The sequence below is a fragment of the Delphinus delphis genome, chromosome 7 (assembly GCF_949987515.2).
Source record: "Delphinus delphis chromosome 7, mDelDel1.2, whole genome shotgun sequence".
Lineage (NCBI taxonomy): Eukaryota > Metazoa > Chordata > Mammalia > Artiodactyla > Delphinidae > Delphinus > Delphinus delphis.
Genome location: NC_082689.1, coordinates 100,470,671 through 100,498,282, shown reverse-complemented (window position 1 = coordinate 100,498,282; position 27,612 = coordinate 100,470,671). Strand labels below are relative to the sequence as shown.

General features: G+C 36.9%; 1 protein-coding gene across 1 annotated transcript in view; it reads right to left on the bottom strand.

Moving 5' to 3' along the window:
• DPP10 (dipeptidyl peptidase like 10) overlaps nt 1–27,612 on the bottom strand; it is a 650,987-nt gene that overhangs the window by 313,764 nt on the left and 309,611 nt on the right. The window contains exon 4 of the mRNA XM_060015722.1: nt 24,104–24,198. Coding sequence (XP_059871705.1) covers nt 24,104–24,198 — 95 coding nt within the window. The remainder of the gene's footprint in view (nt 1–24,103; nt 24,199–27,612) is intronic.

Genomic DNA, 27,612 nt, shown 5'->3' with positions numbered 1-27,612 from the left:
GCCACCTGATTAGAGAGCGAGAACTTTGAACCCTACCTGGAGGTCAGGGAGGGTGGTGGGACTGGAGCTGAAGTTCAAGCATATGGCCGATGATTTAATCAATCGGGCCTGGGTAACAAAACCTCAGTAGAAAACTTCTGAACCATGAGATTTGCAGAAGCTTCCTTGTTAGTAAACATATCAATGTACCTGGAGGGGACATATCCCAACTCCACTGAGACAGACTGTACTTAGGACCCTTCTCCATTCACCCTATTTACCTATTCATCTGGCTTTTCATTTATATTCTTTATAATAAACCGGTAATCATAAGTATAGTTCTTTCTGTGTCATTCTAGCAAATTATCAAATCTGAAGGGAGATTGTGAGAACCACCAAATCTGTAAACCAAGTCCGATAAAAATGCAAGTAGCCTGGGGTCTCAGGACTTGAAGCTGATATCTGAAATGAGAGCAGGCACTGAGTCCTTAACCCGTGGGGTCTTCACTAACTCTGAGTAGTTAGTATCAGAATGAATTGAATTGTAAGTCACCCAGAGAATTGTTGTTGAAATAGCACAGTCTGTTCATTTCTGAGCCAGATATGCAAGAGAATGGAGTACTCTGGGAGAAAATACTTGTACATGGTAACGTTGATTTGGAAGAGGTGTTGCCTATATACATCCATCTTGTACCATCCACTTAGAAGATCAGAATAATCACTGGCAATAATTCACCTCAAGGAATTTGTTTTTCATTTTTTCAAAAAGCCACTTCAATAATAATGAAAATAACAACAACAAACAACAATCACAACAGTAGGGCTACCATTGATCTATCATCTGTCATAAGCTCTGAAATTGCTTAGAATTCTGTGGTTCTCAATAATTCCCCCACCTCTTGCCCCATGACAAAGCTGTGAGGGAGGTATCTTCATTTTAACCCTTTCTTTTTTTCTCATTAACTTATTGTATATTGAAACTTGATAGATATTAGCCTGTGTGAGATTTAGGGTGACATATAGAACACAAGGTCCTCTCACTCAGCATTGCACATTGCAGTATCAGGAGGTATACTGTTACACAAGAGGAGGTTTATTGTTATTTAAAAATTGGTTGAAAGGGCAATGCCATCATTCCAGTCCTATGGGAATAAGAAAACTCTAATAATACAGTTCTTAAACTTTTGTCAAGGTCACAGAGAAGTATATATAATGAAAGAATGCAGGAGGAACTCCTTTCATAAGCCCTATGCCAACAGGAGATTCTTTCTTTTCTCCTTTCCTCTCTTCCTCCCTTCCTTCCCTCCTTTCCTTCCTCTCTTCCCCTTTCCTCTCTCTTCTCTCTTTCTCTCTCTCTCTTGTTTTAGAGAGCTACCCTGTCTGAAGTCTGAATTATTTCACAAAAATTTCACTCCCCTCGTCCCCATCCGTTCTCACGGAACGTTGCTCACGCAAATTAACTTCACACGTTCACAGGTGCATCTGAGCCTCTGGTAACATTTTAGTATCTTTTACAGTTCCTACAATTATCCAGTCTGGCACTTTATTAATTATCACTATACTGCCTTCAGCTTCTGCAGCATACAACCTGGGAAACTTTCCAAATACCTTTTCAAAGGCCCAAGCTGCTGAAACTTCGAACTTAGAGTTGTGCACGGGTGGTGCTGCAAAGAGACTTGCTGATGATACACGTCTAAGAAACACATCCTTGCCGCTTAGTCAAGGGCCAAATCCCTCTTAACCTAAGCCATTAATGTTATCATCTGTTGCATCTGGGTGATTAATCCTTCCTAGCAGCCACCGGAGACCCCTTGGTCTACACTGACCCTAATTACAGACATTAATATAGTTCCAGTTGAGTCTCAACTTGATATGGCCTCAAATTAGTGTTTTGGGAAGTCTATTATTGCCAATAATGCTGTTATGTTACCTACATAGTTAATCACTTAATTACTATTGTAATAAAAGGATGCAGAAATATTTTCTACATGTGTTTATCGGTATTATTCGGCAATGATGCTTACTAATGCATTTTTGAACAAAGGGCATTAAAATGCATGAACTCTGCCATCTAGGAACACTCGATTAAAGCCAAGTAAGGTGGGATAAACAGGAAAACAAATACGCAGGTGGTTAACTAAACAAATTAACAAGGGAGAAAAGACATTTGATCAGTTGAGAAACAAATGCATGCTTTCAGGCAGCTTGGCAAGATTTTGTAGCACCTCATTTGTATGTATCATTCAACTATACCAAAACTAACTTATCGAACATTCAAAATAAGATGAACACCATGATAAACACTGAAGGTGCTACAAAGTCGAAAAACAAAGTCATTAGAATCTTTCCCATCTCATATTGGGCAGGATAAGACAAGCACTGTGTTTCTCTGCCCCAAATGCCTTAAAAGACTGGATGTGTGGTAGAAGAAAGCAGCTGAGTAAACTGAGGACAAATGGAGCAGTCAGGCTGTCAAAAGGGGGCAGTAGCCCCTCACCTTCAAATAATCATTATCTTATAGGAAATTATATACAGTATTTCTAACTTTCCAATTTTTTTCAAGATAAGCTGGAAATCAAGCTGTTAATTTACAATCTCATGATTCTTAAATTATAGCCCGATACTTTGAAACATATATGTGTACCAGATTCTGCCTAGGGGCTGCTAGTTTGCTTAATTTTGGTAAAGCAAAAATTGACATAAGGATAAGGGGGTGGGGGTGGGGGTGGAAACAATGCTATGAGATTTAAAAAACAGGTGGTGTACTTTTCATATACTCGGTAGTAATGTAAGTGAAAACTTCATGATCCCACGTTTTCCATTTAAATGAAATTATAGACTGCATTATGAGAACAACCTTTACAAATGTACACGTACTTTTAAAAGATTCCCAGAGAGGTGGGGCTAACCCCATGGCTTAGTGTTAACATTATACATGTATTATTACCAACATGAATATGGCAGAGCTAATCACTGTTTTCATGAATGGTGAAATTTAAAGCCAAGGAAGCAACAGAATCAGATTTGAATTTAGAATGATTCCTCTGGCAGTTGGGTGAGTTAGATCTGATGACATCTTGAGGTCAATGAGATCTGGTAAGAAGCTCTCAAGACAATCCAGACAAGCAACGTCAAGAAGTTAAGAAAGATGCAAGGGCATAGGGAGGAGGGTACATCTGCAAGGGAGACTGCTGATAAAAACAAAAGAATTTATTGATTAGATCTGAAGACTAAGAAGAAAGTGTACAAAACAATTTTGGGTTTTCATGTTTTTATCACTGGGTGAATGTTGCTACTGCAAACAAACTTGGGAAAAAGCAAAAACCAGGCATATTTTGAGGAAAATTTTAGACACACCAATTTTAGATATGCTATGGTTTTAATCTTAGTGGGATATCCAATAGGGGATATTCAAGCTTTTTGTACATAAGCCTGGAGTTTAAGAGAGATATCTGGAATTTTATGGAGTATTAGATGAAAGTTTACATTCAATGTAAATTCATTCTCATCAGACAAAAGGAGCAAAACCTCTCAAACAACATGTTCTACTATGAGTGGATCAGTAACAATGCAGTTATTATGAGTAATGTTTACGATTACTTTTATAAGTAAACCTGTTCCACCTGCCATAATAACTTCACCTCTCCCTGCTCTTTATTCAAGCTGTATTTCTCTCAAATATCATTCTAATTCTCCCTCTTTAAGCCTTCTCTGTCCTTTTCAGTGCAAGTGATTCGCCTGAGTCATATGTATACAATTATATGTGCAGTTCATTTAATCACTGATCACTTCCATTATTGCTCTTTTGGGTTGTTTGGAACCTTAATTTAACATCTACTGCCACAGTGATGCCCCTATTAAGAGGCTCCATGGCAATGATTCATTCTTGTCAGAAACATTATAACTAGAGGTAAAACTAGACAATGGACTAGACTGTTCCAAGATGTCAGATATTGAATATCATGGCAAGAAATCATTAAATACAAACGTAAATGTCAGAAGTGCCATAACATATAAAATATGCATTTGTATAACTTAAGGCTGAGAAAAGAATGAGCAAGAGGAGAAGAACAAGAGATTGGATTAAAATGAACAAAAGCTGGTAGAAGACTTGGTTGCCTTAAGATTGAGAAATGACAGATGCATAAGAACAGTACAGTTCAGGTGAGTGTTATTCTAGATCTTGTAACATGCTGTTGATAAAAGTATGTATAGGTGGGCTTTCCTGGTGGCGCAGCGGTTGAGAGTCCGCCTGTCGATACAGGGGACACAGGTTCGTGCCCCGGTCCGGGAAGATCCCACGTGCCGCGGAGCGGCTGGGCCCGTGAGCCATGGTCGCTGAGCCTGCGCGTCCGGAGCCTGTGCTCCGCAACGGGAGAGGCCACAGCAGTGAGAGGCCCGCGTACCGCATTTATATATATATATATATATATATATATATATATATATATATATATATATACATATATATATATGGGCACCTCTATTACAAAAAAAAAAAAAAATTACTGGTCCAAGAACTTGAGTTGGAGAATCCGCTAACTTAAAGTGTAGGTGGGTACATTTTCAACAGATATAGAATGATGAAAACAAGAAAGTAGGTCTTTGAGGACCCTATGGTCTTTTTTTTCCTGATCCCTCCACCTCACCCAACCAAAATCCTACACACACACACACACACACACACACACACACAGAGACATATACACACAAACACACATAGATTATGTTTAATTTATTTGGCTATAATTTCCCTCATTACCTAATCTAATTTTAGCTTATTGATAACTGACAAAAAATGTTTAGAAAAGTCATCTCTTATTCTAGAAAAATAAAATATTATTTTTTCAAGTATGTGATTAAGTATATATTGTCAATAAGCCTCTTTTACAATGCAGTCTATAAATAATCATGAAATGAGCATGAGGAAAGATTTTAAAAAGCCAGTTGACCTTAAGTGGATGGCAGGAGGGAAATGGTTACTATACAATTGATAAAAAAGGAAAAGAAGGTCGAAAGAAGGCAGAAAAGAAGGCAAACCAAATCGCAGTCTCTTAAGGGATACCAAAGATGGACTCTCTTTCTCTGTCTGGCTTCAAATGAAAGAAACAAGGAAGAGGCAGAGCGACTGTTTTTTTTTTTTTATCTTGCAGCTCTAAATAAAGCCATGTTTGTTTGTTATAGCCATAACTGTGTTTATATGCAAAGATTTTTTTAAAAATCAGACCTTTTATTCTATTTTTTTTAATATTCTCTTTTCATAACTACCCAATTAGCATAGTGTCTGAATTATATTACTTTGTGATGCCTAGGACATCCATGTTGTATAAACATAATAGATCGTCTCTAGTATTTTTTCTTGGCACCATGCATCTTATTGATTCTAGAATATTTTATTAAAAAAGTCAATGGAGAAAATGCCATGGTGCAAGTAGCTAGTTTTTAAGACTATTAAATCAGTACTTACTAACCCATGTAGAATGTCTCACATATATCTTTATTGCTCAATAAATGTGAACAGCCAAATTAATATTTTATTGAGTTCGATCACAGTCCATACACTAAAACATTTAAAAAACAATTTTTATTTTTAATAGAAGGTAAAACTAATGGTCTCTGAATTCTGTTAATAACTTTAAAAAAAGGGCCAGCAAGATGACTTTGAGAAAAATGTGAGTATTTCTGCACTCAAAAATATAACAAACTGGGCTTCCCTGGTGGTGCAGTGGTTGAGAGTCCACCTGCAGATGCAGGGGACACGGGTTCGTGCCCCGGTCCGGGAAGATCCCGCATGCCGTGGAGCGGCTGGGCTGGTGAGCCATGGCCGCTGAGCCTGCGCGTCCGGAGCCTGTGCTCCGCAACAAGTACAACAAATTAAGAAAGCTTAGGCTGGAGAAGAAAGTTAAGGAATATTGTAAAGTGCATACTTACACAAATTATTCCTTTGAAGTTGAGTTACGCTAATCTGATTCTTCAAATTGTCTTAATGTTTTCTAATCACAATACTTCAAACATAATTTATCTTAAATGGTGTTATTACATTCAGGTAAAGAATGTAAGGCACTAAATGTAATGCACTAAAAAATACAGCATATAGAAAGAAATTAAAAGTTATGAAAGTCCAAAAAATATCACATTAGAATTTCTGTATAAGTTTTCCTAATCATGGCCTAATATAATTTGTTCAATACAATGCTTATAAGACAAGTTGACTGGATTTTTCCAGTAGCAAATTACTTCAGTACATTTTTGCAATGATATTCTATCAGATAAATATTAGAGAGAAAAGCTAATTAATAGTTACTATTTTAAAACATGATATGGACTTTTCAAGAATTTGTGTCAGTAATGTGATTTTATATCTCTCATAGGCCAGGAAGTGGCTACCAAGAACTTTGAAATTTTCATATTTTTAAAAAGAAGAGAAAATATAATGACCAATATTGCTTCATAAAAAAATTTAACCTGGCTGAATCTTCTTTAAAAATGAGAGAAAAATAGGAAAATACTAGTGCTGTAAAGATTGAATTTTGGTTGACAGGTGATCGATTTTTCTTATAGATCAAAGACCCATTTAAAATTGGTACGACATCATTAGTTTAGCATTACCATTGATAATCCCAAGGAACAAGAGAGAACATACGTTAGTAACTAAAAAGAAACTTACTTGTTGATATTTAATAAATTCTGGTATATTCTTCAATAATATCAGGTTAGATATTTACTTTCTTCTCTCTTTTTATTTATTTATTTATTTGCGGTACGTGGGCCTCTCACTGTTGTGGCCTCTTCCATTGCGGAGCACAGGCTCTGGACCCGCAGGCTCAGCGGCCATGGCTCACAGGCCCAGCCGCTCCACGGCACGTGGGATCTTCCCGGACCAGGGCACAAACCCGTGTCCCCTGCATCGGCAGGCGGACTCCCAACCACTGCGCCACCAGGGAAGCCCCTTCTCTCTTATTTTTATCTTTGATAAAACTATTTATATAAAGAGTATAATATTTATTTGTTGTTTTCATCTTAATGGACCTTGGATGCACAGAATTAGATTAATAATAATTTTTGTCTCTTGACAGAGTGTCATTTGTAATAAATTTAGCCAATAAAAATATAACATGCCCAGTTAAACTTGAATATCAGATAAACAACAAATATGCTGTAATCTATGAAAATAATGACAAACCATACAATAATGTGAAAATAACATAAAACTATGGAATATCCTATAAAAATTAGTGAGCTACAACTAAATGTAAATATGCATGAATCAGTAACAAAATGCTGTGATAAAAGGACATATATGAAGATCATGGACAGCCCGGTTCCTCTATTAAAAGTTCAAAACCAACTAAATATGTCATTTAGGCAAACATATACATAACCAAACTGAGTTAGACATTCACCAGAAACCCAAGGATACAAAAAAATAATTTCCAGAGCAAATTAGTTTAACTGTTGAGTTGTCATTTACTAAACTTGCACTTTAATGGTCCAAAGCTAAAGGTCATTCTTTATTGTTCACTTAATCAGAAATGTCTATTAATAGATCCTAAGCTCAGTTGAGGAGAACAGCAGTTGTTTGCAACTATGACTGAATAAACTTTTGTGTTCTTTCTTGATGCACATGTGCAACCATTTTCATATGGTGTATCTATCTAGGGAGAAATCTGTGGGTTGTAGGGTGTGTGAATGTTCTGCTTCACACAAAATGACAAACTGTTACCCAAAGTAAAAACACAAATTCCACTCCTGCTAGCAATGTGTAAGACGTCCTGTTCTCCACATTCTTTCCAGTTCTTGGTAACGTCAGAGTTAAACTTTGCCAGTGGGATAGGTGCAAAATACATCTCTTTGTTGACTATCATTTTCCTGTTTGTAAATTATGTGAAGTATTTGTTTCTCTGTTTATCAATGATGTGTTTCTTTTGTGAACAGTGTATTTAAATATTTTGCTTATTTTTCAATAAAATTGGAGGAGTTTTTTCATATTAATTACACACTAATATTTTTCAGTTAACTAATGCTTTTCACCATGCCTTTATCATTTACCACTTGGTATTCTTTACTATGCTAAAATATCTGTCTGTGAACTCTAATTTTAACATGAGATTATAATAGATACAAGATACAAACAAACAAAAAAATTATAGGATGTGACAATTCAGAGGAAGAATCTGAACTAAACCAAAGAATGACAAGACTCAGGTTTTCAGTTCTGAACATCAATGTTTCTTGAGTATATTAACAGGTGGACTACTACTCCTGCTCAGGACTCACAAAGAAGTTGATTCTCCATTTCCTTCTCATTTGTCATTATCCATTTAATAAGCAGATATACTATAACTGACCCTTATCTGCCAAAGCAAAGGGCAATAGTAAAAGAAAAAAGTAACTTCAGATTTACTTCCCTGGTGGCACAGAACTTTCTGCTTAACTAGGGAAAGAAAGAGGTCCTGTGAAATCACGTCAAATCCAATAGAATGACGATAAGGAACAATCAGGGGCTGCCTCCAGATCCAATGTCTTGAGCCCAAATCCCCAGCTCTAAAGTAAGAAAACAGTTCTTCTATTCTTATCTAGCAGTCACAGTTGAAAACACTTCTGGGTCTCTTCAGCTGCACTTAGGAGCTCTGTTAGACATTCACCAAAAATGTAAGCATAGATATAAAAATCATTTCCAGGGCAAATTAGTTTCAGTTGAGCTGTCATTTACTAATCTTTGCATTTTAGTGTCCCAAAGCCAAAATTTATTTCTTGCATTGTCCCTTTCTCAGAAATGTTAAGATTTCAATTTTTTTTTTTTTTTTTTTTTTTTTTTTTTTTGCGGTACGCAGGCTTCTCACTGATGTGGACTCTCGCATTGCGAAGCACAGGCTCCGGACGTGCAGGCTCAGCAGCCATGGCTCACGGGCCCAGCCGCTCTGCGGCATGTGGGATCTTCCCAGACTGGGGCACGAACCCATGTCCCCTGCATCGGCAGGCGGACTCTCAACCACTGCGCCACCAGGGAAGCCCTCAATATTTTTTAATGAAATATATAGAAGGCTAAGATCAATCCTTTTTCTGCACATTTTCAAATGGGCAGATAAAGGTCAGATTAAGCCCAAGACATGAAGAATGATTTTAGTTTGCCCGCTTCTTTTTTCTTTTTTTCTTTTTTTTAGTATTAATTTTATTTTACTTTGAAAACTGAGGGAAAAATTAAGAGGTACATTTCTAACACTTTATAGGGCAGATGGTTCTTCTTATATTAAATAGGTATTTAAAGCTAAATGAGTTCATTACAGACATTTACTCACAAATCCTCCCATTGTTCCTCCTTCACTAACGCTCATTATTCATTCCTTCTTCCACCAGTTAATAATAGATACAGGTCTAATAAGACATTTGAAATACAAAAAAAACTTTCACTGGACTTTGCAGATGGTGGTGAATGAATGATTCCAGTGAGATTCAAGCTAAGTAGAAATATGTAAAGATGAAGTGCTGCTGCACATGTGTCTCACTTGCAAAGTCCCAATTATAAAAGATTATGCAAAGGAATTCATAGAAAAAAATGAACCAATTGTCAAGGCACATATGACAAGATAATGCTCAATCTCATTCATAATTAAATAACTGCAAATCAATATAACAATTAAGTACTATTTTTTCATCAGCCAAATTGATATTAGTTAATATGTTGGCAATATTAGTGATGGCCAGAGTAGGTTAACAGGCAATATCATATACTATTGGTGGATCTGATTAATACAATTTGATATTATTAAATTTCAAATTGACATTTCTTTTGACCCAGCAATAGTACTTCTATGAATTTAGCCTACAAATATATTTCAAAAATGGTTGCCAAGTGTATCTACAGGAATATAATAGAAATGAATATATGGTAGTGCATTATGCAAGGGAATTCTATGTACTCGTTAAATGATATTAGAGAAAAACAAAAGCATTCATATAAAAAGACCTTCAGGTTATATTATTAAGTAGATGAAAAGGGGAGACCATCCATGCTGTTGAAATTAAATACCCACACACACATGAGTGCATATATTTTGAGATATATTGTTTATGTACAGATGTAAGAAGACCCACAGACATATTTCTGGAGTCATTTTTGGTGAGCAGAAATATGTACATGGCTACCCTCAAAAAGGAGTACTGAGTGATATGGAGGAAAACTTTTATTTTTATTATATATACATGTATATCAGCACTGTGCAGAAGAACTTCCTATGGTAATGGAAAGGCTTTGTATGAACATCATCTGGTGTGGCAGCCACTGGTTACACTTGGATATTGAATGTTTAAAATGTGGCTGTTGTCACTAAAAGATGGAGTTTTTAATTTTACATGATTTTAATTAATTTAAAAATAAATTTAAATAGCCATATGTGGCTAGTGACTGTCATATCAGATAGGTCAATATACTATATATATTTTTTCCAACCATGTTTTCACTATATTGTTTTTAAACATGTCAATGAGGGAGATTAAGAATAATATTTCTATTTGTAATTATACTATAATTTATAAAATCTCAAATGTTAATATTTAAGGGACATATAAAAATTATGGGACATAACAAATGATAAGAAAGAAGAAAGCCACAGAATTGTAAAAATAGTATTAAACTGAAGGAGAGATTATAAACATAAATGCTTTGCTCCAAATAAAGGGAACTTACAATGTGAATTTGTTTGTTTGTTTGTTTTACTTAATATGTAAGTGTATACATAGTATAAAGATGTAAGATTATCTCTATGAAATGAATCTTTAATTACTATTTCTTTTATAAAGAATAGAATGTGTAAATGAAACATATCTCAACATAAAAAGGCTATTTATGACAAACCCACAGCCAACATCATACTCAACAGTGAAAAGCTGAAAGCTCTTCATCTGAAATCAGGAACAAGACAAGGATGCCCACACTCACCATTTATATTTAACATAGTATTGAAATTCCTAGCCATAGCAATCAGACAAGAAAAAGCAATAAAAGGCATCCAATCTGGAAAGGAAGGAATAAAACTCACTATTTGCAAATGACATGAGTCTATATATAGAAAACCCTAAAGTATCCACCAAAAAAGTTTAGCGCTAATAAATGAATTCAGTAAGGTTTCAGGATATAAGAATAATATACAGAAATCTGTTGCTTTTCTATACATTACTTATGAACTATCAGAGAGAGAAAGCAAGAAGACAATCCCATTTAAAATCACATCAAAATGAATATAATACCTAGGAATAAACTTAGCCAAGGAGGTGAAAGACCTATACTGTGAAAACAATAAAACATTGATGAAGAAAACTGAAGCTGATACAAAGAAATGGAAAGATATCCAATGTTTGTGGATCAGAAGAATTAATAGCATTAAAATTCCCATATTATCCAAGGAAATCTACAGATTTAATGGAATCCCTATCAGAATACCCATGACATTTTTCACAGAACGAAACATATAATTGCAAAATTTATATGGAACCACAAAACACAACAAATTGCCAAAGCAAACTTAATAAAAAAAGAACAAAGCCAGAGGAATCAGGTGCCCTGATTTCAGACTACACTACAAAGCTACAGTAATCAAAATAACACGGTACTGGCACAAAAGCAGACACACACATCCATGGAACATAATACAGGGCCCAGAAATAAACCCACGCACTTATGGTCAATTAATATACAACAAAGGAGCTAAGAATATGCAATGGAGAACAAACAGTCTCTTCAATAAGTGGTGCTGGGAAAACTGAACAGTTACATGTGAAAGAATGAAATTAGAACATTTCCTCACACCATATACAAAAATAAACTCAAAATGGATTAAAGACCTAAATACAAGACCTAAAACTTCCTAGAAGACAACATAGGCAGAACACTCTTTGATAGAAATTGTAGCAATATTTTTTGGGGATCTGTCTCCTCAGACAAAAGAAACAAAAGGGACCTAATTAAACTTAAAAGCTTTTGCTCAGCAAATGAAACCACTGACAAAATGAAAAGGCAACCTACTGAATGGGAGAAAATATTTGCAAATTATATGACTAATAAGGGGTTAATATCCAAAATATATTTACTGTATATTTGCCTTTACCAATGAGTTTTTTCCTTTCATAATATTCACGTCTCTGGTTGTGATCTTTTCTTTTTCACTTAGAGTAGTCTCATTAACACCTCTTGTAAAGCTGGTTTGGTGGTGCTGAACTCTTAACTTTTGCTTGTCTGTAAAACTTTTGATCTCTCCTTCAAATCCAAGTAAAAGTGTTGCTGGGTAGTTTCCTTGGTTTTAGGTTTTTCACTTTCATTACTTTAAATATACGGTGCCACCCTTCTGTCTTGAAGAGTTTCTGCTGAAAAGTTAGCTAATAGTCTAATGGGAGTTGCCTGGTAGGTAACTCGCTCTTTTCCCTTGCTGCTTTTAATATTCCTCCCTTTATTTTTAACTTCTGCCATTTTAATTTCAATGTGCCTTGGTGTGGTTCTCTTTGGGTTGATCCTGTTTGAGACTCTCTGTGCTTCCTGGACCTGAGTGTCTGCTTCCCTTCCCAGGTTAGGGAAGTTTTAAGCTATTATGTCCTCAAATACGTTCTTTGCCCCTTTCTCTATCTCTTCTCCTTCTAGAACCCCTATAATATCAATATTACTATGCTTGATATTGTCTCAGAGGCCTCTTAAGCTGTCCTTATTTCTTTTTATTCGTTTTTTCTTTTTTCTGTTCATTCGTGATTTCCACTACTCTGTCTTCCAACTCGCTGATCCATTCCTCTGCATCATTTAAGATACTGTTTATTCCTTCTAGTGTTTTTGTTTGTTTGTTTCTTTTGTTTTGTTTCAGTACTGCATTCTTCATCTCTATTTGGTTCTTCTTTATATTTTCTAACTCTTTGTTAAAAACTTATAACTTCTCTCTCTGCTCATCAATTCTCTCAAGTTCATTGATTATCTTTATTGTTATTACCTTGAACTCATTCTGGTAGATCACCTATCTCTATCCATTTCATTTAGTTCTTATGGGGTTTTATCTTGTTCCTTTGTTTGGAACATGTTCCTCTGTTGCCTTACTTTGCTTAATTTGCTGTTCCTATTTCTTGTATGTTGGTTAGGTTTCTCAACCTTGGAGAAGTGGTCTTTTGTAGGAGACATCCTGTGCATCTCAGCACCACATACCCCTCTGGTCACCAGAGTTATATGCTCTAGGGATGCCCCTATGTGGGCTGTGTGGGCTCTTCTGCTGTAGTGGGCTAACTACTGTGGACAGTCTGGTAAGTGCGGCGCTGGCTCCTGGTTTGGTTGATTGTCAGGCCCTGCCTTGTGTGGAGATTGCCAGCCACTGGTTGGTGGGGCCAGGTCACAAGGCAGCTGGCTGTGGAACCCTTGGGGGCCCCAGCCCTAGTGCTGGTGCACTCTGGGGCAGAACTAGGTTCTGGGGTGGATGGTTTTGGGGCTACGTTCTTGGATTTAGTGTTGGCCTGCTGGTGGGTTAGGCCGGTTCCTTACATGGCTGGCTGCAGGTTCTACAGTATACCAAAGTTGGTGCTGGCTCACTGGAGAGTGGGAATATATAACGAGGCAGAGGAGTACAAGGTGCTCACCCACCAGTGGGTAAAGTTAGGTCCTGGGGCTAGTGCCATCCTGCTGGCAGGCAGAGCTGGGTCCTAGGTCCAGGAGTCACAGAGTTGGTGTTGGACTGTTGGTGGATGAGGCTGGTCCCAAGTCTAGGGCTGGCTGGCTGGTGGGTGTGGCCAGGACCCAGGGGGTTCTGGGGATCATTCCTGCCCACTGGTGGGCAGAGGTGGTTCCCAGGGTCTCTGGCTGCAGGGCCCTGGAGGTCCTGGGTCTAGTGCCTGTGTAGTGGTGTGTGGGTCTCGGTCCTGGACCCTCTGGTGGACACGGCCATGTCCAGGGGAAGGTATGGGCTCAGGGAGTCTTAAGGCAGCTTGTCTGCTGGTATGTGGGGCTGTGACCCTACCCAGCTGGTTGCTTGGCCTGAGGGATTCCAGTACTGGTGTCTACAGGCTGGAAGGTGGGGGTGGCAGGGCTGGGTCCTGACTTTAATAAGCAGGAGGGAGGATTCCAAAATATTCCTTGACAGCATCAGTTTCCACATGAGAGAAGGAGGTCCCCAAAATGGCTGCTGCCAGTATTTATATCCTCAGGGTGAGCTCCAGTTACCTCCTGCCTCTCCAGGAGCTTCTCCAAGATCAGCAGGTAGGTCTGACCCACAGTTCTTTCAAACTACTGTTTCTTCCCTGGGTCCCACAGTGTGTGAGATTGTGCGTGCACTCTTTAAGAGTGGAGTCTCTATTTCCCACAGTCCTCTGGATCACCTGAAAGTAAGCCCCTCTGTCCTTCAAAGCCATACATTTTTGGGGCTCCAATTCTTGCTCTGGTGCCCCTGGCTGGGGAGCCCAATACGGGACTCAGATCCCTTGCTCCTTGGGGAGAACCTCTGCAGTTGTAACTATTTTCCCATTTGTGGATCACTCTCCCAGAGGTATGGGTCTTGAATATACCATAACTCTTCCCACACCCCAAGGTGTCTTGTGATTCGTTCTTTATATCTTTAGTTGTGGAAGATCTTTTCTGGTAGATTCCGATCTTTCTTATCAATAGTTGTTCTGTAAATAGTTGTAATTTTGGTATGCCCGTGAGAGGAGATGAGTTCAGGGTCTTCCTACTCTGCCATCATTGTATGCCTCGTCTGAGGCCAGATTTTTAACATATAAAGCCTCCATGATTATAGCCAGCATGTGAAACACCTGGGTGGTCAGAAAACCCTGATAACCTTTCTTTATTTCAAATTTTAAGAGGTGAAATTTTGGTTGTCTTTATCCAACAAATGATTGCTTGTGCCATTCTATTTTTTTTTCCAACACGTAGCTCTTTCCTCAAACATAAATGAGAAAATAAGCTCCTTGATATTTTGGTGGTAAAAAGATTTTTATCGATCCCCCACCCCAAATATTCAGTGGCAGAATAAGTGAAATTTAAACAAATAAAAATACTGCAATGGCAGCCCACCAGGACTGGCCCCAAGTTTTCTACCTATCTGTGCATTCTTCCTAAAAAAGACAGTAAAACCCACAACACACCCAAGGATCTTAACACCCCAAGCAGAGATTGAACCTGTGCCCCCTGCAGTTGAAGCATGGAGTTTTAACCACTGGACCACCAGGGAAGTCCCTAACTATCAGTTCTATTGAGCCATGTGGCTGACAGGGTCTTGGCCAGGAGTCAGGGCTGAGACTCTGAGGTGGGAGAGCCGAGTTCTGGACATTGGACCACCACAGAACTCCTGGCCCTATGTAATATCAATCAGCGAGAGCCCTCCCAGAGATCTCCTACTCAACACTAAGACCCAGCTCCACTCAACGACCAGCAAGCTCCAGTGCTGGACACCCCATGCCAAACAACTAGCAAGACTGGAACACAACCCCACCCATTAGCAGACAGGCTGCCTAAAATCATAATAAGTTCACAGACACCCCAAAACACAACACCAGACGTGGACCTGCCCACCAGAAAGACAAGATCCAGCCTCATTCACCAGAACACAGGCACCACTCCCCTCTATCAGGAAGCCTACACAACCCTCTGAGCCAACCTTACCCACTGGGGGCAGACACCAAAAACAACGGGAACTACGAACCTGCAGCCTGCAAAAAGGAGACCACAAAAACAGTAAGTTCAGCAAAATGAGAAGACAGAGAAATACACAGCAAATGAAGGAGCAAAGTAAAAACACACCAGACCAAATAAATGAAGAGGAACTAGGCAGTCTACCTGAAAAAGAATTCAGAGTAATGATGGTAAAGATGATCCAAAATCTTGGAAATGGAATGGAGAAAGTACAAGAAATGTTTAACAAGGACCTAGAAGAACTAGAGCAAACAAATAATGATGAACAACAAAATAAATGAAATTTAAAATTCTCTAAAGGGCATCAATAGCAGAATAACTGAGGCAGAAGAACAGATAAGTGACCTAGAAGATAAAACAGTGGAAATAATTACCACAGATCACAATAAAGAAAAAAGAATGAAAAGAATTGAGGACAGTCTCAGAGACCTCTGGAACAATATTAAATGCACCAACATTCGAAATATAGGGGTCCCAGAAGAAGAAGAGAAAAAGAAAGGGACTGAGAAAATATCTGAAGAGATTATAGTTGAAAAGTTCCCTAATATGGGAAAGGATAGGGCAATCAATTCCAGGAAGCACAGAGAGTCCCATACAGGATAAAACCAAGGAAAAACACGCCAAGACACATATTAATCAAACTATCAAAAATTAAATACTAAGAAAAAATATTAAAAGCAGCAAGGGAAAAGCAACCAATAACATACAGGGGAATCCCCATAAGGTTAACAGCTGATCTAGCAGCAGAAACCCTGCAAGCCAGAGGGACTGGCAGGACATGTTTAAAGTGATGAAAGGGAAAAACCTACAACGAAGATTACTCTACCCAGCAAGGATTTTATTCAGATTTGACAGAGAAATTAAAACCTTTACAGATAACCAAAAGCTAAGAGAATTCAGCACCACAAATTTACAACAAATGCTAAAGGAACTTCTCTAGGCAGGAAACACAAGAGAAGGAAAAGACCTACAATAACAAATCCAAAACAATTTTTAAAATGGTAATAGGGACATACATATCGATAATTACCTTAAATGTAAGTGTATTAAGTGCTCCAACCAAAAGACATAGACTGGTTGAATGGATAAAATAACAAAACCTATACATATGCTGTCTACAAGAGACCCACTTCAGACCTAGGAACACATACAGACTGAAAGTGAGGAGATGGAAAAAGATATTCCATGCAAATGGAAATCAAAAGAAAGCTAGAATAGCAATTCTTGTATCAGAAAAAATATATTTTAAAATAAAGGCTTACAAGAGACAAAGAAGGACACTACATAATGATCAAGGCATCAATCCAAGAAGAAGATATAACAATTGTAAATATTTATGCACCCAATATAGGAGCACCTCAATACATAAGGCAAATGCTAACAGCCATAAAAGGGGAAATTGACAGTAACACAATCATAGTAGGGGACTTTAAGACTCCACTTTCACCAATGGACAGATCATCCAAAATGAAAATAAATAAGGAAATACAAGCTTTAAATGACACATTAAACAAGATGGACTCAATTGATATTTATAGTACATTCCATCCAAAAACTACAGAATACACTTTCTTCTTAAGAGCTCAAGGAACATTCTCCAGGATAGACGATATTGTGGGTCACAAATCAAGCCTTGGTAAATTTAAGAAAATTGAAATCGTATCAAGTATCTTTTCCAACCATAACACTATGAGACTAGATATTAATTACAGGAAAAATACTGTAAAAAATACAAACACATGGAGGCTAAACAATACACTACTAAATAACCAAGAGATCAATGAATAAATCAAAGAGGATATCAAAAAATACCTAGAAAGAAATGACAATGAAAACACGACAACCCAAAACCTATGGGATGCAGCGAAAGTAGTTCTAAGAGGGAAGTTTATAGCAATACATCCTATTTCAAGAAACAAGAACAATCTCAAATAAACAACCTAACCTTACACCTAAAGCAATTAGAAAAAGAACAACAAAAAAAACCCCACAAAGTTAGCAGAAGGAAAGAAATCATAAAGATCAGATCAGAAATAAATGAAAAAGAAATGAAGGAAACGATAGTAAAGAACAATAAAACTAAAATCTGGTTCTTTGAGAAGATAAACAAAATTGATAAACCATTAGCCAGCCTCATCAAGATAAAAAGGGAGAAGACTAAACTCAGCAAAGTAACACCGGACACTGCAGAAATACAAAGGGATCATGAGAGATTACTACAAGCAACTATATGCCAATCAAATGGACAACCTGGAAGAAATGGACAAATTCGTAGAAGAGCATAACCTTCCCAACACTGAACAAGGAAGAAACAGAAAATATGAAACAACCAATCACAAGCACTGAAATTGAAAGTGTGATTAAAAATCTTCCAAGAAACAAAAGCCCAGGTCCAGATGGCTTCACAGGTCAATTGTATCAAACATTTAGAGAAGAGCTAATGCCTATCCTTCTCAAACTCTTCCAAAATAAAGCAGAGGGAGGAACACGCCCAAACTCATTCTATGAGGCCACCATCACCCTGGTACCAAAACCAGACAAAGATGTCACAAAGAAAGAAAACTACAGGCCAATATCACTGATGAACATAGATGCAAAAATCCTCAACAAAATACCTGCAAACAGAATCCAACAGCACATTAAAAGGATCATACACCATGATCAAGTGGGGTTTATCCCACGAATGCAAGGATTCTTCAATATATGCAAATCAATCAATGTGATAAACCATATTAACAAACTGAAGGAGAAAAACCATATGATAACCTCAATAGATGCAGAAAAGGCTTTTGACAATATTCAACACCCATTTAAGATAAAAACCTTCCAGAAAGTAAGCATAGTGGGAACTTACCTCAACATAATAAAGGCCATATATGACAAACCCACAGACAACATTGTTCTCAGTGGTGAAAAACTGAAACCATTTCCACTAACATCAGGAAAAAGACAGGGCTGCCCGGTCTCACTGCTATTATTCAACAAAGTTTTGGAAGTTTTAGCCGCAGCAATCAGAGAAGAAAAAGAAATAAATGGAATCCAAATCGGAGAAGAAGTAAAATGGTCAGTTTGCATATGACATGATACTATACATGGAGAACCCTAAAGATGCTACCAGGAAACTACTACAGCTAATCAATTAATTTGGGAAAGTGGCAGGATACAAAATTAATGCACAGAAATCTCTTGCATTCCTGTACACTAATGATGAAAACTGAAAGAGAAATTAAGGAAACACTCCCATTTACCATTGCAACAAAAAGAATAAAATACCTAGGAATAAACCTACCTAAGGAGACAAAAGACCTGTATGCAGAAAACTATAAGACACTGATGGAAGAAATTAAAGATGATACAAACAGATGGAGAGATATACCATGTTCTTAGATTGGAGGAATCATCATTGTGAAAATTACCATACTACCCAAAGCAATCTAAAGATTCATTGCAATCCCTATACCAATGGCATTTTTCACAGAATTAGAAAAAAACATTTCACAATTTGTATGGAAACACAAAGGACCCCAAATAGCCAAAGCAATCTTGAGAAAGAAAAACGGAGCTGGATGAATCAGGCTCCTAGACTTCAGACTATACTACAAAGCTACAGAAATCAATACAGTAAGGTACTGGCACAAAAACAGAAACATAGACAAATGGAACAGGATAGAAAGCCTAGAGATAAACCCACGCACATATGGTCACCTTATCTTTGATAAAGGAGATCAGAATATACAATGGAGAAAAGACAGTCTCTTCAATAAGTGGTGCTGGGAAAACTGGACAGCTACATGTAAAAGAATGAAATTAGAACAGTCCCTAAAACCATACACAAAAATAAGCTCCAAATGGATTAAAGACCTAAATGTAAGGCCAGACACTATAAAACTCCTAGAGGAAAACATAGGCAGAACACTCTATGACATAAATCACAGCAAGATCCTTTTTGACCCTCCTCCTAGAGAAATGGAAATATAAACAAATGGGACCTAATGAGACATAAAAGTTTTGCAAAGCAAAAGAAACCATAAACAAGATGAAAAGACAACCCTCAAAATGGGAGAAAATATTTGCAAAAAATGTAACTGACAAAGGATTAATCTCCAAAATATTAAAGCAGCTCATGAGCTCAATATAAAAATAACAAACAATCTAATCCAAAAATGGGCAGGAGACCTAAATAGTCATTTCTCCAATGAAGATATACAGATTGCCAACAAACACATGAACGGATGCTCAAAATCACTAATCATTACAGGAATGCAAATAAAAATTACAATTAGGTATTACCTGACACCAGTCAGAATGGCCATCATCAAAAATTCTACAAACAATAAATGCGGGAGAGGGTGTGGAGAAAAGAGGACCCTCTTGCACTGTTGGTGGGAATGTAAATTGATACAGCCACTATGGAGAACAGTATGGAGGTTCCTTTAAAAACTAAAAATAGAACTACCATATGACCCAGCAATCCTACTAGTGGGCATATACCCTGAGAAAACCATAATTCATAAGGAGTAATGGAGCACAATGTTCATTGCAGCTCTATTTACAACAGCCAGGACATGGAAGCAACCTAAGTGTGCATCGACAGATGAATGGATAAAGATGATGTGGTCCATATATACAATGGAATATTACTCAGCCATAAAACGAAACGAAATTGAGTTATTTGTAGTGAGGTGGATGGACCTAGTGTCTGTCATACAGAGTGAAATAAGTCAGAAAAAGAAAAACAAATACCATATGGTAACATATATATATATGGAATGTAAAAAAAAAAAAGGTTCTGAAGAACCTAGGGGCAAGACAGGAATAAAGATGCAAATGTAGAGAATGGACTTGAGGACACATGGAGGGGGAAGGGTAAGCTGGGACAAAGTTAGAGAGTGGCATTGACATATATACACTACCAAATGTAAAACAGATAGCTAGTGGGAAGCAGACGCATAGCACAGGGAGATCAGCTTCGTTGTTTGTGACCACCTAGAGGGGTGGGATAGGGAGGGTGGGAGGGAGATGCAAGAGGGAGGGGATATGGGGATATATGTATGCATATAGTTGATTCACTTTGTTATACAGCAGAAACTAACACAACATTGTTAAGCAACTATACTACAATAAAGATGTTAAAAAAAGAAATACTGCAGTGGTATGCAAATCAACTGATGCTATCTCTATGCATGATAAGTCCATAAATATTCCTTGGTTCTAGTCAAACCTACTATTTTGTAATGACCTATAAATAAATAGTTGGACCAAAACATGTATAGGTAACATTTCCCTTGAATGTTACCGTGAATTTCCTTTCTATGCTTTAGGCTATTTTTATAGCATAGTTTTAAAAGCTTACAGATATTTAGTTTCCCTTTCCATATTAGTATACAAGCTTTTTTTTTTTTTTTTAATCTTAGTAATGTTTAAGCATGTAGCTCAGAATCATGTTTCCAATTCCTTTCTAATCTCAGAAATTTGATAGAACTATTTATGAATGCTGGTGTTTTTTGCCAAAACCACTGGAGATATTCAAATTATTTCCAGTAGACAGAATACAGCTAATACTTATGAAACATTTTCCTCATTATGACACTGTGAATGAGCTTTTGTTTGAAATAGTTGTGGCTTTATGAGATAACTTTTTCAAACACTTAAAAATGATTAAGAGCACTTTTGGGGCTAAATCACTCCTTTCATGTAACTCCTCTTCAAAAAGTTATATACACTTTAATTTTCTCCTTCATTAGAAGTCCACCTATCTTCACTCCAAAAGAATGCCTTAAGACATAAGCCAATTATTTCAGGAAAATTATTTACTTTTGTTTTATTTTTGACTGTCACAGCCAATATTATCATTACTCATAGTGTCTGCTAACCATGATTACATAGCTAAAAGGGCCCACCATTCATATTTAAAACGTATGTAAGCAGAGAAATAACAATGTGATGTTATATTAAGTTTTAAAATAAACTGGTAGTCACATTTTTTTGCAAAATATGTCTTATTATACAATAGGCTATTCTGTTGTCACATTTTAAGTAATAATTTTTTTTCTCAATTGCCTTGGTACACTTTACTACAAAGCTTCTTATAGTGATCTAATCCAATTAATTATAATTGTCATTAAAGTATTGCTAATTGCTCAATGAAAAAAAACTGCGCTATAAATAAAAATTTTATGCTCTGATAAGGGATTTTTTTCCCAAGAGTGTGGCCTGAGAGAGAAAGCATATGCAGGCTTTAGCTTAGCATGATCTTTAAAACACAAGTGTGTTTAATAATGCTATCTCGGAGTTAGAAGGAGAAAATGATTAAATAAGTTCCTTTGAATTCATCTGGATTCGTGTTAATTTGTATTTTTTGTTTGCGGTTCTCAGTTAACTAGTTGGAAACATAAGGCGCATTCCAATTTTTATCCTCAGCCTCCTCCACTGAATTCTGATGCCTCTAGGACTTATAAACTGCTTCATTATCTGTGTTGTGAGATGAATGTCTTCAGGGAGCCTATGAATCTTAAAAGATCAGTAAATTAGAATATTTGTTAAATATGACTCGGTGGTAATTAAGAGTCATGGCCAACATAGAAAAGAGCAGAAATAGACCTCAGAAGGATTTTTAGAAGATTAAACATACAAGCATAAAGATAAAATGGCATTAATTAACACATGGAGAAAACTACAATGAGATGGGGTTGGTGTAAAGTACGAAGTACCAACGACAGAATGAAATAATAACCGACAAGGTTTGTTCTGTTCCTTTTCTGATGTACCAAAGAGACTAAGAAAGCAAGGAATAAATGCTGAAAAAAAAAAAAGATAATTAGTGACCAATAGAAGACCTCATTAACCTGTGTAAGGGGATGATCAGTGTGGAACAGTCACATAACCAGATATTCACGTACTACGTGGTTATTCTTAACTTAAATACTTGACCACTAAAGGTCTATAACCCCCATCAAAAATGTTACTTTATAATAAAGGAAACAAATACAAAAATTCATTTAATTTTGCTCTCCAAACTAGTTTTATTGAAATTAATTCGCATTGACTTTAATCAGCCAACCATTAGCTGTCATAATTACTGATTCCTGCTTTCTACCTCCTGTCCTATCTCATATGGAGGCTTCTTTCCCATTGATTTCAGCATCTCTCGATGATTCCTTAGCCTCTTCTCTAGTATCCCCGAGGACCAACCAGTTAAGAAATAATAGATACTGCTCTATGCTGTTTGTTAAACTTTTTCAGGAAGGTAAGCATTACCTACCCCAAGGAAATCAATATTCTAAGAAACTGAGCAATATGGCTTACATTGCCTTGGCATTCCACAAGTACTATAAATCATTGCATTCAGAGTATCTGCTCTTCTAATATCTGTGAATTAACTGATTCATTTAAAAATAGAAATGCCATTATTAGTTAGTTAATAACCTAATTGCTAAAGTACCTCAGCTGGTTGGTTTAATTTAGTCTAACAAATATATACATATATAATCACTGCATGATTTCAACAACCACTTTTCTCTTAAAAAGTAAAAACACTAACAACAGAAGTTTTCACTTCATCTCTTCCACCTGGCCACCCTATTACAAACATGAAGTCCAAATGTTTATTCCAGATGTACAAGTAGCAATAAGTACAAAAAGTGTCTGATGGTTTGCTTCTTCCTTTAATTTGTATAGGAGGTCTTCTGAGGCCTTAGTTGATGTGTTATAACATAGGAACTCATCTAATAGGCAATACATTGAACCTTTGATTGTATAAAACAATGAGCAAATAACTTTAAACTATTTTTCAGTGGTGTTTGATCCTAGATTTTGAACATTTGAAACAGTTGATTCATTGTCACTTACTCAATAGGTAATCATAGCTAAATTTAACCTTAAGAGGACTGAATTTACCCCAAAGTTCATATACATTTATGAGAGCAAAATAAATACATTCAGTTATTTGGATCATTGTTAGGCCAAACAATGATTCTGGAGAAGAGAAATGATACTGATAGAATGCTTAATTATAAAAGTAAAGCATATCAACTCCAACTAAAGGCCAGTTTTAGAAAGCCTGCCTTCTACTTGATTTCGAAAACCACAATTAGAAACAAGTCAGGAAGAATGAAAAGTAAAGGCAGAGAAAAAGTTATGACTTGGGTTATATTAACCTTTTTTTTTTTAATTTTGGCATTTGTATGGCTAAACTTACATAGAAAATATTGGAATAAATATTCATTCTAAAAAAATATTATTCTTAGAAACACTTTTTCATTTACTAAAAAGGATAATTGGGGAGAAAACAGAGCAGATGGTCACATGGGAATTTTCTATGAATAGATCTACTGATTCTAATAATATCCCAGCCTTAACTTTTCACTTGAAAAGCTTTGCAAGTGCTGAAGCTGAAAAAAACGACCATTATGTATACCAAGAGAACATTCTAAACAATACTGAAATGATTAAAGTAACTAATTATTCATTACTTACAAAAGTTGTGTTTTCCAATAATAATGTGGTAGTATTTGTTTCTATATTCAGTTTAATGACATGTCCATTCTCGCTTTTATACACCACATCTGTATCTGCAACAAAAAGATATTAACAATTGACAAACACATTGACTAGGTTAATATGAGTGTAGAGGAGATAATGTGCATAATAAACAGACACATTAGAACAATCACTGTTAGCCTTTAATAACCTGAGCAGATTTCTGTACTTAGCTCTCATTAATCCTCTTCAGGAAGCCCACCCAGCACATGGTCTACTGTGCAATGAAAACAGTGTTAGTGACAGGGTCACTCAGATTCTTGGTTGAACAAATGAAAAGTAATTAAAACATGGGCAACTGATGCCCATTCTAAGATGAGAAAGAAGGGACAGAGAAATGCCTCCCATTTCCGAAGCTGTTACTGATTAGTGATCTAGGTAAACTTTCAACGAGACTGCCAGTTAAACATAACTGGACACAATTCTGAGACTATCATATGAAGCACGTTCATGCAGACTTTTTCACAAACCCAGTCCTACCACCGCTCAATTGCCACTCAACCTCTTTCTCCCTTGGGTTTGGAACTGTGCCTCTGGTATTTTGTCTGGATTGTGTGACCACTGGTCAAAATCTCTGAGACTGTATGTGTCCATTGTATCCACTTTTTCAACTTTAAAGAGAATGATGTTTTCAGTGTAAATAATTGCATTTCGTCTGGACAGCTGTTGATTTTAAATATGTTTGAGTTAAATTCAGCCACATTTACCAGGAAATTAACTCATATTAAGAATACCATAGACTGCAAATACCAACCTGAGACAAGCTGCCAGAAAGGATATTCAGGAGTTAAGAAAAGAAAGGTATCTGTATCTACATAAAAGCTATATAAATAATAGATATATTATACATACATTTATGTGATTAGATAAAAGGGAAGATACCCAAATAAAAGCAGTCTTGAGTGTTCTTTCTTTCTTTTTTTTTTTTTTTTTTTTTTGGATAATGTCCTTTTCAGTTTTACCCAATTCTAAACTTCTCCATGGTATTGCACCCCCCTACCTGCCTGCCCATTCTTGGAAGAAATATTGAGAGGGGTTGGACCTACTATTCACAGTAAATGAAGTTATATAATTTACAATTCTCAGAACCTGGCTTCATCTGCATAATGGTGGTAAACAAATACTGCAAGGTGGGCTGTGAAAACTATGTGGAAATGTCTGACAGTTTTGGGAGAGCAAGGTTTTCTGACTCGTTCTCTAGTTATTTCAATATTATAAATAGTGACACCCAGAAGTTATGATGAGAAGCAATCAATACTAGCAAAAATGAAGTTTGTCTTTCTTCCGTGTTCCATTCAGAAGACTGAGAGTCCAATATGACTCTCCTACTAGAGTCAGGGATGGCACAGAAGGCCAATGGCTCTTCTTGACCTTAGTCACATGGGGAGAGTGACATGTTGGAAAGACATGGGCCACAAGGAAAGACAAATAGTGTTTTAAGAAAGGAGAAAAAGAGACAAAGATTTCAAGTTACTATCTGAGTTGTATTTAAGTGTACTGAAAGATGGTCCTATGTGAACTTAAAAATAAGGCCTTGGGGGCTTCCCTGGTGGCACAATGGTTGAGAATCCGCCTGCCGATGCAGGGGACGCGGGTTCGTGCCTCGGTCCGGGAAGATCCCACATGCCGCGGAGCGGCTGGGCCCGTGAGCCATGGCCGCTGAGCCTGCGCGTCCGGAGCCTGTGCTCCGCAACGGGAGAGGCCACAACAGTGAGAGGCCCGCGTACCGCAAAAAAAAAAAAAATAAAAAATAAGGCCTTGTATCACCTACTGAATTTCTTTCATCACCTATAGATAAATTGGGTTCTTTTTATCATTAACTTTACCTGCTGACCTTTCTAGTGATGTAAGACAAGTAACAGGGTTACACACATAATAAATATTTATTTTGCTTTCTATTCTTTACCTCTCTTCCCTTTCCTTTCTATACCAAATATATGATCACAGGCTCAAGAGCAATACTGGTCACCTGTGTTACTCAATTCAGCCTTGCCAGCTGACTCTGGTCTCCTGTCTTCCCGCTCAAAATCAACGCTTGCTTTAATCTATAGTCCAACCTCAACTGACGCCTCTGTTATGTTCCTTCATTTTCTCAGTTCTGGACCACCTCTTGGTATGGATAGACACTGCCATCACAGATTAGCATAAATAACGTGTCTTAACAAACATCCTTAAAATATTTTTACAATAAATTAAGAGAAAGAGGGTTTTTCCCCTTCTATTGTACCATGGTAATAAATAGAGCAAAAAGCCAATCAGTGACTGGTTCTTTTCCCAGGGGACCAGCACACTGCAGAATTCTAAATAGGGATGAGAATCTAAGGGCTTAGGGAGAAACAGGAGCCCAGAGAGCATGAATAGTGATTCTTCTTCAACAGAAGAGATAAAGTAACATATGGCCTTACTGTCTCTCATAGTAAGGAAACCTGCAGCTGATGATGGATTATATTGGGATAGATGAAGGAAAATTAATTTTTATTTCCCTTAGAATCAAAATAGAAGGAAGTGGAGTTTGTTTGAGAAGATAAAGACTACATTTAATTTTTTTAACATCTTTATTGGAGTATAATTGCTTTACAATTGTGTTAGTTTCTGCTTTATAGCAACGTGCATCAGTTATACATATGTCCCCATATCTCCTCCCTCTTCCGTCTCCTTCCCCCTCTCCCTATCCCACCCCTCTACTAGGTGGTCACAAAGAACCAAGCTGATCTCCCTGTGTTATGCAGCTGCTTCCCACTAGCTATCTATTTTACATTTGGTAGTGTATATATGTCCATGCCACTCTCTCACTTCATCCCAGCTTACCCTTCCCCCTCCCTGTGTCCTCGTCTGGACCTTTATTCCTGTCCTGCCCCTAGGTTCTTCAGAATCTTTTTTCTTTTTTTTAGATTCCATATATATGTGTTAGCATACAGTATTTGTTTTTCTCTTTCTGACTTACTTCACTCTGTATGACAGACTCTAGGTCCATCTATCTCAATACAAAAAATGCAATTTCACTGCTTTTTATGGCTGAGTACTATTCCATTGTATATGTGTGCCACATCATTTTTTTTTATGATGCACTTTTTTAACGTTTTTTTAAAATTGAGGTATAGATAGTTTACAATATTATATAAGCTTCACGTATACAACATAGTGATCACAATTTTAAAGGTTATATTCCCTTCATAATTACTATAAAATATTGGCTATATTCCCTGTATTGTACAATATATTCTTGTAGCTTATTTTATAGATAGTAGTTTGCACCTCTTAATCCCCTACCCTTATCTTGCCCCTCCTTCCTTCCCTCTCCTCACTGGTAACCCCTGGTTTGTACTCTATATTTGTGAGTCTGTTTCTTTTTTGTTGTATTCACCAGTTTGTTGTATTTTTTAGATTCCACATATAAGTGGTATCATACAGTATTTTTCTTTCTCTGTCTGACTTATTTCACTTAG